This window comes from Nicotiana attenuata, unplaced genomic scaffold, assembly GCF_001879085.1.
Source record: "Nicotiana attenuata strain UT unplaced genomic scaffold, NIATTr2, whole genome shotgun sequence".
Classification (NCBI taxonomy): Eukaryota; Viridiplantae; Streptophyta; class Magnoliopsida; order Solanales; family Solanaceae; genus Nicotiana; species Nicotiana attenuata.
In genome coordinates, this window is record NW_017671774.1 from 16,175 (window position 1) to 30,977 (window position 14,803).

General features: G+C 39.4%; 1 protein-coding gene across 1 annotated transcript; it reads right to left on the minus strand.

The window, feature by feature from the left end:
• Window positions 1-3,823: 3,823 nt before the first annotated feature.
• LOC109210145 (protein HGH1 homolog) lies at window positions 3,824-13,906 on the minus strand. The gene is made up of 9 exons (XM_019373517.1): window positions 13,638-13,906; window positions 12,391-12,513; window positions 10,908-11,105; window positions 8,996-9,074; window positions 6,862-7,010; window positions 6,485-6,598; window positions 4,801-4,932; window positions 4,412-4,525; window positions 3,824-4,307 (listed from the first exon to the last, which is right to left on the minus strand). The coding sequence occupies exons 1-9, from the start codon at window positions 13,689-13,691 to the stop codon at window positions 4,260-4,262; spliced, it is 1,011 nt and encodes a 336-aa protein (XP_019229062.1). The 5' UTR covers window positions 13,692-13,906; the 3' UTR covers window positions 3,824-4,259.
• Between the last annotated feature and the right edge of the window lie 897 nt (window positions 13,907-14,803).

Genomic DNA, 14,803 nt, shown 5'->3' on the forward strand with positions numbered 1-14,803 from the left:
CGACCTTGATAACATCCATCTCAGCCCGAAGTTGGTCGATCCGATCAAGCTAACTGTTAGTCACCGAGTCTAGATCATCATCACTAACCTCAAAGACTTTACCTGTTCTACCAGGTCGATATGTTCTTTCTGAGCCGCGTCCAACTCGGCCCGAAGACTCTTAGCCTCTTCCTCGCGCTGCTCACTGAAAAGTTTGTACATGTATTTCTTCTCAGTAAGCTCTTTAACTTCGGCCTTGAGGAGGCTCATCTCTTCTCGGTATCAGAGGAAGGTCTCGTGGTGAAGCACTGAGGCCTGCGAATATAAGGAGAAATATTAAGATAACTAAGTAACCAAAGCTGGAAAATGAAAAGGTTTGGTAACACCTTACCTGATTCAGCGCTTGCTGTGCTTCGTCGAACAGGCATGGGGAATCCAACTCGTTCATCTTTGCCTGGTCTTCTTCAGTTACCAAGCACCGGAGGTAACTAGCTATCCCAACGAGTGCTGAAAGGACTCGGGCATCCTCCGGAACGGAGATAATGATCGGCCGCTTCCGACCGGGATCAACACTCGGGGCAGGGAATCGGATGACCAATCTCGGGCTCTAGCTAGACCCACTTGCCCCCGAGGGCGGGCTTTTTCTTGGTACTTATAAGTCACCCAATGCGGTGATATCCACCGTGGCGATGGAGTCCACGCCATCAAAAAAGCTTTGGAGGGGATCGTCCACTCCATGGACCCCCTCATTCGATTGCTCCATCGTCGTTAGAGCTTCAAAGAACATCGAGTCTGTGAACGAAGGTGACCCCGTTATGTCATTAACATCGGGTGGGGCAGAACCGGCATCTTGAGGGTTCTCGACCCTCACTGTTGCATCGGCCTCTTGTATCTTTGAGGGATTAGCCTCTGTTGTTCTCTCCTCGGCTGGCACCCTTTCCTCCGGGGCCGATGGCTCTTGGGCCACTAGAATCTCGTCCTCCTCGGACTCGTCCCTGGGCCGGAGGAGTGAGTCCGAGTCAAGCACTCGGGAGTTGGAGGTTTCTTTTTGCTTACGGACCAGGCTCCTCCTCTATTTCTTTTTCTCCGAGCTCGGAGCCCTCCTCCCTTCTTCTCTCCGACTTGCCCCGGAGCAGGAGACTCAACGGGCAAGTCCTCATCACCAACCGGAGGCCTAAGCTCGACATCCTTAGGCAAACCTGAGAAAGAAAGTAAAGGTAATAAGAACTTGATAGTAAAAGGAGAGGCCTAGAACAACCTGATCGAAAAAGTGATTACCATGGGAACGAGCCTCCCAACGGCCCTTCAAGAGTTCGCGCCATGAACGCTCGGAGTAGGGCATCTAAGAAACGATACCCTTGACCCACTCCTTGAGTCGAGGAACAGCATTTGGAACCCGAGCAATGGCTGCACCACCACAAAACACCAATAAGAAAAAGATAAGTAAACCTAAAATTAACATTCGAAGGAAAGTTCCACTTACGTCTTGTATTCCACTTCTCGGGGAATGGCATGCATTCCGCCGGAATAAGGTCCGAAGTCCTCACTCGTAAAAAACGGCCTTGCCAGCCTCGATCCCGATCCTCATCGATACTAGTGAACAAGGCTTTGCTGGCCCGACGCACAAGCTTTACACCTCCCTGGGAATAGTCGGGGACTGTACAGACGAAGCAGGTGATCCACGGTGAACCGTCAGCCATCAATTTTGCTCACGAAGAACTGGAGGTGGATCACGATCCTCCACATTGAAGGATGGATCTGACCGAGGCATACCTCGTACCTCTTGCAAAAGTCTATGATGACCGGGTCCACAGGTCCCAATGTGAAGGGATAAGTGTAAACACTCAGGTATCCCTCGACATGGGTGGTAATGGCCTCCTCGGGGTTAGGGACCACTACGATTTATTGGCCCAGTTGCAATCTATTCGAACCATAAGGAGGATCTCTTCGGTAATCGAACAGATGTATCTCGAGAAGTCCTCGCACCGTCCCGGTATGGAAGAGGGTTTTTCAACTTTGAAATCATTATTTACAGAGCATCCCCCGGGAACGAACATTTTCAAGGGAGGTTCGACCACCGGTTCATTAACTGTTATGCTCGGAGCGGTCGCCTCGGCCTCAATAACCGGCCGTGAAGAAGGAGGAGTTTCTTTATCGGGAACGGTTTTGGAGGTCTTTGCCATTTCTTTAGTGAAAGTGGAGGGAGATCTCGAAAAGATGAAGAAAGAAAGGAAGTTGAAGACTTAGACTTGTTGGCTTGGGAAGAAGACGGGTGAAATTTTTTGCAAAGGACCTTGAGTAATGGGGGTAAAAAACACTCAAGGTTGTTGAAATTCTAAGGTAAGAGGGTAGGAGATTTGATGTAAAGTAAAAATGAACAAAGGAAGACGTATTTGTAGTAGTTAAGCGACGTTTCGCGTTGGGAAAGCCAACGTGTGGCCGACATGCATTAAATACCATTATGACGTGACTGACGAGACGTTTTGGGTCTTTTGTCGTTTCTGCCGCGATGTGTCGAGGTAGGTATCAGAAGCTCATGTCGTTTCTCGTCATTTACCCTCCGAGAAACGAGGGGACTATCTATATACGGGTAAAACCGAGCTCGTGATGCACCTCGATTTTCGACAAGATGCCAAGCTCGAGATGTGATGGCAAGGGACCAAAATCAAGCCAAAAGTCCCATCGAGCCAGAGCCCGGGGACACGACGTCTGCCCTCGGGAATATCGAGGTCATAGTAGCAGAATTGGTCCTAGCCTCGAACAACTTCGAGGAACATTATCGGACAATCAAGCATAGCCAATAGAAGGCTGAAATATCCGTGACCGGCCGGATATCGCGGCGGGGATCTCGGCACGTATCGATAAGGGACCGACAATCAATTAATTAGAAGATTTATTTACCTTTTATAGAGTTGTACCTAAAGTATGACTCCCCTACTATATAAACGGGGTCTGATAATTCATGTATCACATTGAAACAGGCGTTCCAATATTATCATTTTCTCTGTTATCTAGCTTTTTTCACTTGTTCATCAGTGTTGACTATAGCAAGCCTGGATCGAGGGCGAACAATTTTACTAAGGCTGAAACTGTCTCATTTGCATGGTTTGAATTCATTTTATCTGTACCTGACCAATCTAATCCAATTTATAGCTTTGTGTCAAATTATTCTGCGTATTCTTAAAATCACTTACAAATTCAATTGTTATACGATTTTGAGGGTAAACACATGTAATGCACAATACTTATCAATAACTCTTTTTGTTCACATAATATCCGGTACTCCTTTTAGGACCTAATTATTTTAGATTTGCACCTGAAAATCTCATTTTAGGGCTCAATTAATACAAATTTGCTCCAAAAAGTCCCACTTAAGGGCTATTAATACGAATTTGCACATGGAAGTCCCACTTTACGATAAAACACTCCTTGCCAAAGACAACTCTATTATCAAATCTTGAATCCAAAATTTTTGGCTTAAAATGCATAAGTTTTGGTGTAAAATGAAAAAGTACTTACCATCCCACTACTAGTTTTAGTAACGTATTTACCAGTAATAACTCCTATATTCTAAGGTATCTTTTAGTATGGTCGAGCATATAAATAAGCAGCATTATTGATGTTTTCATGATATCTGCGGGAAAAAATATTACGTTTTGAGACAAGCAAATAGTACTGTGCAAGAAAAGTTGAAATACTAGTCGAGGAAAATGTTCTACTCCAAAAAAGGAAGTTAGTTATTTTCTGTTGTTCTGTGCAAAGCATTATCGTTGATGAAAATGTTAATCAGCAATTACGAAAGTTCAACACAACAATATAATTTAATCAAGAAAAACATTTCTCTTGAAAACACTAAAGTGAAGAATACCAAATTGAAGTATTACTCATTAGTCTGTACTTCTGCTTCTGAAACCAGCTGCAGTTTTCACACTGGAGCTAAAAAAGCATGTTACAATTAATGACACTAATATAACAGTTAAACAGTATAGAGATATCTGAAATCCTACTCTCCATATCAATCTTCTATCATTTCCTGCAGCAGCAAAGCCCTGCTTTATATATATAACCACTAATTCACCACCCGAGTCCCTAACGTAGAGGACCATCACCAACCCCGCCACAAGAAACCGAAACAAGAAGAAAAAAAATCTAAAATACTCTTAGAAACACTGTCACTTCTAAAGTGCTTGAATACTCTAAGCAACATGCAGTTTCTGTTTGTGTTGATTGTTTGAACTCGTTGACATCTCAGTACCAAAACCAGCAAGAAAGCAGGATGCCTATGATGATGTCTCTGTTGCTTCATCGAGGCCACCCTCTTGAAGTAGCTGTTAACATTCAGATGAATTTAGTTAGGCGGTTAAACATACATTCCCTATGAGAAAACAGAACAGATCAGATATGATGGATAATAGGCTGGAGTTTGAAATACCAAGGAGCCAGCTCGTTCATACGCTTCCATTGCTTTAGGATCTTCCTCGTCTTGATAGCCGACTTGCAATATCCGGGGACCATTCACTGACCAAAATGCTCTTCGGCCTGCTTCCTGCAATCAATGCATGACGACCAAAAACTGAATTCTGGTAATTCTTGATTAGACGATTTCACTAGACAGAGCGATAGTTGCCTTCTATCCATGCATTTGAAAGTGAGACAATTTTGAGAGAATGAAATATGTAAAGCAAGAAGAGCTACAATACATTTTAAGCGGCTACATATGAACTCCAAACTTAAAAAGGATGGAATATATGCTGCCTATTGTCACTGCTGAAGGATTTGATAAGCAAATGAAGTACAGAGAAGAAATAGTTCAGGTTAGACCTGTAGTATGAGCAAATAAATAGCCTCTAGCGCCTGCACACGAATTTCCGGATCAGTAACAGGTTCTCGCTCTATTGAGAGTGCACTTGCAAGCTCCTGTGGCATTTTACGAGTGTCTTCCTTACTATAAACCTGTCAGAAGTTGGCCTATAAGAAAATATTCAATTCAAATGGAAAAGAACGGAGAACTGAGACAAAAAAAAAAAAAGTTTTAACATATCTGTAACAATCGGGAAGAAGGAGACAAAGATAGTGCAAGCAAAACAAAAATGTTCGGACATGGAAGATATTATAAAATTGGTAAAAAAATCGATTAAGCCTTTTTTGCTTTTATCCAAGCAGCCAAACAGAAATGATTCTCAGCTCCACCTACGCCTTTACTCTCTTTTTGAAGATTGATTCTCTTTTCCCCTCACAAACTTTGTTTTCCTGTTAAATTAATTCTTCCAAGCCCTTTAGGTTAGCATACTGATGCTTACCACACTCGTTCAGCAACATGTAATGTTATTGGCTAAATCCTAAAACAACAACAACAATAACAACAAACCCAGTGTAATCCCACAAGTGGGGTCAGGGGAGGGTACTGTGTACGCAGACCTTACCCCTACCTTGAAGGTAGAGAGGCTGTTTCCGATAGACACTCGGCTCAGAAAAGATGAGAAGAAGCAGTAACAACAATATAATAAGAAAATGACGCAAAAGGAACAACAAGTAGTAATAGAAATCTAACAATAATAGAATACATGACTAACACTAAAACACTCTCGACTACCTACTAGCCTTCTACCTTAATTCTCGACCTTCACACCTTCCTATCAAGGATCATGTCCTCGGTAAGCTGAAGCAACGTCATATCCTGCCTAATCACCTCTCCCCAATACTTCGTTCGTCTCCTCTACTATTCTCAGCCCCACCAAGGGCAACCTCTCACACCTCCTTACTGGGGCATCTGTGTTTCTCCTATCCACATCCCAAACCATCTGAGCTTTGCTTCCCGCATCTTGTCCTCCACCGGGGACGCTTCCACTTTGGCCTGTATATCTTCCTTCCTAATCTTATCCATCGCCGCACATCCATCTCAACATCCTCATTTTTGCTACAAATCCTAAAACAACTAGCCCTTAAGAATTGAGAAGTGAGTAACTGAGATGCAGCTACACTCTACTTACCGGGATAAAAATCTTAATTAGCATATCAGAGCACATATAAACCATTCCCTTTTCTGTAACACAATTAACATAGAAACACAGAGTATACTTGTTGAAAGAAAATCATTGTAGACGTCTAGACAGTGGTTTCCTTACATAAAGATGGAAACATTGCTATTCCATTCCAACGAGAACGATTAACATTTCTTAATTTTCAGTTTTCACATTATCTGCTCGAACTTATCTATTTTTCCGCATGCTTGAACTAATTCAATCAGAGAGGGAATAATTAAATTATAGCTCTCTATCAAGCCAACTAAAATTGAATTTGAGATGATGGAAACAGAAGTCCTATAATAAGACTGAAGATTCTTAGGAGTTCCATACAGAAACAAAAAAATGTTGCATATGCACTGAAAAAAGCAAAGATCCCGCCCTTCTTTAAACTCTTAATTACAAATAGATTGAAGTTCACTGCAAAAATGCACAAAAAAATGAATTATTGTTCGCATCTTCCTTAAAGAAGTACAAGTCACCTTATTTCCTGCAACAGGCAGGAGCAGAGCTGGCCACAAGAACTCAGAAATCAAAAGCAAATTTTGAACCTGACTCTCTGCTTCAAAGCAGCAGTTGCGGATGGTTCCTGCGACCTGTATCCAAAAACCATTGCAATTTTTCCAGCTAATCTTATGATTGTTAAAAAGAAACCTTTAAACGTATAGCTAAACAGCTGCATCAAGACAAGCTTTTCAGTCTAAAGGGCACTAAGTAAATACATTGGTGCTTGATGACTGAGTTTTTGAAGCACTTCTAAAATTTTCCATTTTTACACTCAAGTACATAAATTTTAAAGTAGATGACCATATATGCACAAAAAACCATTTTGAACTGAAAAAAGTGTCCTACCACATACCCCTTTCTTTCTCAACAAGCTCTTAGAATGAAACTGCTGGACTATTTGCTTTATTAGAGGGCCTCGTTTTGGATCAAGCAGAAGCTTTCTTCCCAGTTCCTTCTTGGAAATGTTAACAAGTACAGAAGCCACATGTTCGAAGGGATCACCTGATAACAAGGGAGAAAGAGATTTGTGGTAATAACAGCAATAAAGATAATGATACTAACAGAAAGTTAAGCCAATAATTTCTTGTGAAATATAATACGAAATCAAATTTTAAAGTAGTTTTCATCTAAATGTTTACTCTGTTCGGTATCAGCCAAAACAAAAAAAAATACATGAACTTTTTTATGGCGCTGGTGCCCTGCTAACCTCTCGCACACAACAACTATTCCACCGGGTACCTGCTACCTCCCACCGGCACAAATACGGGGTAACTTTGCCTACCAAGCCTAGGCAGATGGGAAGATATTACCTAGTGCTTTTTGTGTCGGATTTGAACCCTAATCTCCAAGGTTAGCACCGACTTCATTGACCACTACGCCACATGTTTGGGTGCCAAAACACATATTTATGAAGCAATTTGATAATTATTATATTGCAAGAAGTGTGAAATGAAAAGGTTAAATACATACATATAGGGGCAAGTCAGCTATATAAAAACTACTTTCGGCTTTAATGTAATCCAAGCTTATGAAACAGCAGCTAAATGGCTAATAATACGGTCAACTGAATAACTATTTCCCTGGGGAGTACTTTTTTCCTCCTTCAATATAGTTCCCCTCATCTACTGGCAGCTTGGAACTTTAAGGCAAAGAGTTGCCACTTTTCAGTTTCACTCATCAGGAAGAAGTGCTAGGATCACAAACACATACCATCACGAAATGCCCCCCCCCCCCCAATCCCCCCCCCCCCCTGGCGTCAAAATTTAAGAAGAAAATATCGGGTCTTGTATCATTTTTCTTTGCTTTTCTCTGAGGATAAACGACTTACACAGAAGGCAGAAATATACATGTCCTTTCTTTGGATAGATTCCAGCATTGGCCAATATCAATATTTGCACAGAACAGGTAAGATCTACTCCAACTAATCCCAACAAGAAGAAGCAGGAAGAGGAAAGGAATAGCATCCAACTATTATGTGAGAGGCTCCAAACAGGGCTGCAAGTTACTTGTTCCTCTACCTTGCTGAGACAGTTCCATTTATATTTGACTCAAGACTGGAAAATATGGCTCATGATCTTCTCTTTTTGAACTTATTTTTTGGTTCTCAGGTCCCAGAAGGCTTGGCAGGCTTGTCAACCCTAACAATATCAATTTCCAATCATATTTGCCGAGAATTTACATACGCTGAGCCTCTGGTTTTTCTATTCTATGACTGACGCATTTCCTTACAATACAATATCTTTGATTTTTGTTATAAAATCACTACAATATCTTCTATATTAACCAGAAAACATAAAAAGTCAAGTTTTTTCACCTCAATAAGCAGTTACCAAAACTTTCAACATTATATTTATGTCCTTCGCCACCAGAAAGATCACCTTGACAGTGCCACCACCACCTCCTCCTACATCTCTGGTCCTTAATCAAGTTATTCCTGTTCTTAACAAATCCTAGAATTTTTTTAGGCCAAAGATTAGTAATCGCTGCTGCCTCTTCTCCCTTAGGTTTTCAGTGACTTATAAGATTCTAATGCTTCAATTATCTTTTGTGCAGTAGTTCTCATAATTCCAAGTTTGTTGCCACTAAATCGAGGATTCACCTTTTCTTATTATAACACAGGAAGTCACACCCAGTTAAATTTATAGCTCAGTGGACCAAATTTGTGAACTTGTGGTTTCGGGTTTGAAGACTTTTGCATCAATCCTTTGAATATATAAGATCGATGAAAATTTACAATACTAATTTGTGAACTCATATTAGCATCCAACTTAAACCAAGCTAAGGTAAACTTAAGTCAAGTTCTCCAGTTAGGCAATCAATTCAAGTTCAAATTGACAATCTGGACGCTTGTACAAGTTAAGCTGCAATCAGTTCATTTTCTCTCTTAGTTCTGGACTGTGGAGACTGAAGTACCAAAAGTGCTTGAAACACGCAAAAAAATCATTAATCTGGATAAAAAGGGAAAACAGAATGATAATTAAACATACCTTCACCCTCATCGGAGGACAAACAAAATGATCTCACAAGCTTCATGACATATAAGCCATGCATCTTCTCATCTGCAGACTGCCAATCAGCGAAAGAAATCGGCATAATAAGCATAAGGGACTAATATTCAACTTAGACATATAAATTGGGGAGAATTAATGACCAAACCTTACAGCAGATATAAAGTGCACGACAACATTTAAGATTTTTGTGGAACTCTGTTCTTTGCGTCTCTCTGTCTTCTTATTTTTTTTAACTTTTGTACAGGTATCTTTTTCTTTCTTTTTTCAGTCGCCCAAGGACCAAATGGGAAAGAAATGCAGAATTGAAACCTAATATTTGCAAAGTTGCCCATTCTTTTCTCATATGGAAGGTTAAATGTGGAAACTTTCCTCCATTATTAATTAACTTAATTGCCCCTGTACTATCGAATATTGTTTAGAATTACACTCCGTTATACTATTTGGTCAATTGAACCCCTACCGTTATATTTTCGCTCAAATATACACTTAATTTAGACGGCGGGCCACGTGGCACTCCAGAACTTAATTGACCCATCCCTAATTTAAAAAACCCGAATCCCCTCTAAACCGCCCCAGTTACCCGACCCATCTGAACATCTCCTTTCGCACTGCAACTACACCAAAATAGAGAGAAGAAGAGAATAATTACAATTGGCGTTCAACTACTCCCACCTACCAACATGGAAATGAGAAAACAAGAAAGTAACTCCATTTTTTTCTTTCTAAATTCATCCAACTTCTCTCTATATACTATTTATTAACATATGAAATTTTGGAGAAATCATAGATAAAGACAGAACTAAAGAAGAGATATGGAAAAACTAAACGCAATTCTATTGTTTTGCTCAATTGCTACTGTCGTATTGTCAATTTCAGTAGCTCATGGCAATATTGCCCAAGGACCCAAAGCAGTAGACCAATGGTTCCAAAAGCTTCCCCACGCAAAACCAAAAATGACAAAACTTCAGTTCTACTTTCACGATATAGTTAGTGACAAAAACTCAACTGCAGTATCCAATTGCCAGGCCAATTCCACTTCTCATCGCCTACATCTTTTGGTATGCTCACAGTTTTGGATGATCGATTGACAACATGACCAGAAATCAATTCAACAACTTGGAAGAACCCTATTTTTTTTACAAAATCTAAAGTTTTTTACTGTCTTTTGTCTTCAAACTTCCAATTTTCGGACGCGTTTCTGATTCTCTCTGGCGCCGGTGTTTGGTTTCTACTTTTTTGTTTGTTTGACCGTCACATGAATGGACTTTGACTGGCCGTGATCGAACTTTTGCTTGCCGCCGATGGTGCACTGCTGCAGTAAGGGTTTTAACTCCGATAATGACGGCCACGTCAGTCACCGTTGTTCATGGAAACTCCGCCATCTCCACCAACAACTGCCCCAAAACCATCACCTAACATAGAAGTGGAAAAACAGAGAAGTTGAAATATTGGAAGAACCCCAATTTTGGGGTTAAGAGAGGTTCTTTGGTTTTTCCGGATAGAGAGATGAAGGATGGGACTTTTTGGTCCTTGGGCTGAGGTCTAGGGTCGGGTAATGGGGCGATTTAGATTCGGGTTTTTTAAATTAGGGTTGGGTCAATTAAGTGCCGGAGTGACAAGTCGCCAGCCGTCTAAATTAGGGGTAAATTTGATTGAAAGTATAATAGTAGGGACTCAATTGACCAAATAGTATAACGAAGAATAATTTTAAACAATATTCGATAGTACAAGGGCAATTTTGACCCTTTTCCGTTAACTTAAACAAGATACAGGATGCAATTTCGGGAATTTATTCACGAGTGCGTAAACAAGAACGGTGACACCTATTAGTAGCTTAAATGTTAAACTTGCATGTAAAATGTTAATGTTAAAAAAATTGAGAATTAACCTGAAGCAAAGAATCAATACCAGCATCCAGCTGTGTGAGATTAACAAGGAGCATAATCAGCAGAGTTGTGATTTCACAATCTTGCTTGTACAGGGTCTCCATCGACGTCTTAACCATATGCATCTCAACCATCTTACCTGCCAACTCTGGCTTTTGTGACAGATTTACCAGTGCTTGAGCCGCAGGTTCAGAAACCACCTGAATGAGTTTGTTAATACAAGAAAAGAAAAATGAAATAGAACTTCTGGAGGCTACTGCATAGTATAAGTATCAATACAAGAAAAGAAAAATAAAAAAAATGTCAACAAACTGAGTCTGATAAAAGAACTCATCATGATAGGAATTAATTAACGATAAATTTGTAGAATTTTTGAACAATTAGTAAGGAACGAAAATAACAAGGGCTTTGCAAGAAAGAAAGTGATCCCATATGTATATCCATCAACATGGAAAGGTTCATACTTTCAAGAGATCTTATTGAGCTCTATCTTGTTCAGGCTCATTACGTTATGCTAGCAAAGTAAAACAAGAAGTTTCATGCACAGTTTAATTTTTGCATAAAGTCTTTCTCAAAAGTTGGGATAAAGAGTTTGCACAGCGAACTTTTCTTTATCTGGTAAAAGTAAGTTAGTTTGCACAGTGAGCTTTGGTATAACATAACATTTGTTTCTTTTTATTTTCAAAAGTCATGTTGTAAAAAATCATAGCTATGCTGAAGACCTGGATGCTTTGGCAATAAAATTCTCATATCAAGCAAAAGGAAAAGAAAAAAAATTCTAAATCATTGTTCTATCACCTTGATAGGATATGGATGGTTATGCCTAGTGTACAGTACTATCAAGGTTAAGTACAGCAGTTCATTTAGCTTACACGGATAAGGAACTGGTCGCTCCTTCCAAATATTTGATATATTTTGACCTTGGTAATCAACAACAACAACAACAAACCCAGTATATTCCCACAAATAGGGTCTGGGGAGGATAGGGCGTATGCAGACCTTACCCCTACCCAGTGAAAGGTAGAGAGGTGGTTTCCAATATACCATCGGCTTAGAAAGAGTGAGAAGAAGAAGAAGGGGAAGAAGAGAAAGAAAAGGGAAAAAAAAAAACGGGGGGGGGGGGGGGGGGAAGGGAATAACTAGTACTAAACACTAACAACAGGAAATACGATAACAGAAGCGAACTAGATCACATGACGAAGTAACGATCTACTTAAGAATATGCAGGAACCTGATAGCACTCAGGTAAGATTCTTTTAAATGTTGCAGAAAAATATTACAAATATCCAGCCATTATAACCGTTAAAATTGTTTATTTTTATTTTTCTTGGGGACAAATCCTCAATTTTAATTTCAAAAAATTGAAGTGTTGCCTATAACACAGGACAAAAGGGGGTAGTTTGTTTAACATGTCTTCTCACAAACACCCATAATGTGAACTTTATTGATGTACTAGTACCGCTACATTTTAGAAGATAATGCTACCTTTTTTTCGCCAAGAAGACGTGACAGAGAGGGAAGCACAATTGTAGAATACTTTCCAAGAGATTCCAAGCCATCCTCAGAACCAGTATAATCACGAACGATATCAACCGCTAATTTTTTCACCTAAAATCATTTTTCAAACATACATATACCAAAAAACTCAATAAGACAACCAAACTTAAAACAATTAGCTGTAACATGAAAAAGATTTACCCCCAAAAGTATAGTTCAACATACAAAGCGAAATAGCACAACCCAAAACTAAACCTATTAAATAAAGACAAAAAAGGTTCACAATGATTCAATTCCACACTAAAAATTTAACAAAAGATTCTTACATTATTGCAACAGCTACTTTTTTTCCCCACCTAAAACCATTGTTCAAACATATACCAAAATAAAACAAGTACAAACTAAAAGCAAATAACTATAAGACGAAAAGGGTTCAACCCCCCCCCCCCCAACCCAAACACACACACACACACCCCAAGTCAGTTATAATTTAAAATTTATAAGAAAAGCCTTTTTCTTTATCTCAACCGCTGCATTTTCAGCTAAACCATTTTTCAAATGTACATAACAAAAAGTACAACAAAGTGAAAATGGTTCAAACCAATTACAGTTCCATCTTAACAAACTTTTTCCACCAAAAGTCATTGTTGAAACATACATAGCAACAATGATTCAGTAGTGGGAAAAGTTCCAAATTTGCTGATGTACTACGCGTATTTGTTTAATTAAGCCCTCCTTTACACATTTGGTCCATTCATACCCTTGCCGCAAGCAAATTATCTTGTATTTGCCCTTGCCATTAACGGAACTCTTCAAGCATAAAAGGTCCAAATTTATCCCTCAACTTTTGATTATGGTTGAAAATTACTCTGAGGTTGGAGCTCTGTTAGCGGTCAAGGGCAAAATGATACTTTTTCCTAACTGTGGAGATAATATTAGACCAATAGTTTAACGGAGGGCAAAGTTGCTCAATTTCATATGGTATAGGGGCATTGACCTTTTCCTTCAGTAATTGATCAAAAAATCAAACCAATTGACTGTAAAACGAAAAGGGTTGGTCCAAATTCAGTTCTAATGTAAAAATTTGAAGACAAGATTCTTTCTTTACATCAATTAGTCCAATTAAGTACTAGCTAAAAGAAATTTAAAAATCAAGCAGAAAGTATACTTATTACATTATTGAGTTGAATTGTTAGTACAAAAGGATTAACGGGTATAAGTTTTTTGACACTTACAGGAGGAGAAGGGGAAGAGAGAAAGCCAATCAATTCTTCTAGCTCCGTTGCCATTGCTGTTTTCTTTCTTCTTTCACTTGGCGGCAGTGGCTGCTGCTGTCTTGCTGGTTACTGACTAGTTCGGTTTCGAGATTTTACATTCAGGTTTTAAGCGTATGATGTCGTTTAACTTTTTGTGCTTATGTCCGGTTGTTTCGGGTCAGCTTGGTCGGATTATCCATGGGCGTTCTTCTTCGTCTCGCGTCAACCACTCAAGGTAAGGTGTGTTTCAAGGTAAGGTGTGTTTTTGGAACGGGAAAATGTCCAATAATATTCTTAAACTATTGAAAATAAAAAAAATAAAAAAAAAACTATTGAAAATAGCTCACTTCTGTCCTCCGTTAGCAAACTAGGCCAACAAAATCCCCCATTTTAATTTTTTGTACCAATAATGCCTTTATTCTAACGGCTGCCCACATAAGCCTTCTCAGTGACATTAATTAGCTGACATGACAATCCACATAAGCGGGGCCACTTCTTATTTACCCTCTTCTTACATCAATAGTCACCCATTCCAAAACCCTAATCAAGGAACAAGAACGTTTGAGCCTTTTCTCTTTTTGGATCCACCCCAAATCTACCGTCCAACGAAAGTCCCAAACTTAGCTCTATATAATCTTCACCCCCACATTTTCATCAAATTCATAATTCCTTTTTCCATTGATGAATTTATGCAATAAATCCCTTTGAAAACACCCGTTTCCTCTATTTTCTTAAGCTTTCTCCATTAAAAAAAATAAACAGCAAATGAGAATATTAGAGTAGAATTTAAATAAAGAGATTTTTTTATAAAAAGGGAATAGGAAAGCTCCAGTAAAGCTTGTAAAGTGAATTCGTGGGAGTTTTCAAACTCGTCGGAAAATAAGTAGTCGGTAGGTTGGAGTCAGCCATGGGAGGTTATTTTTTTATAGAATAGAAGACTAAAAGGGTTGGGAAGTAGAAAAAACAAGAGGGGTTGAATTTAATTGCGTGGAGAACCCCTGGGAGGTGAAACGTAAATGAACGAGGAAGTGACACGTGGTGGATTCTGAGAGTACCTATGACCCATGTGAGAGAACCCTATATGACAATTAGGGTTTTGGAAATGGGTGACTATTGATATAAGAATAGAGTAAATAAGAAGTGGA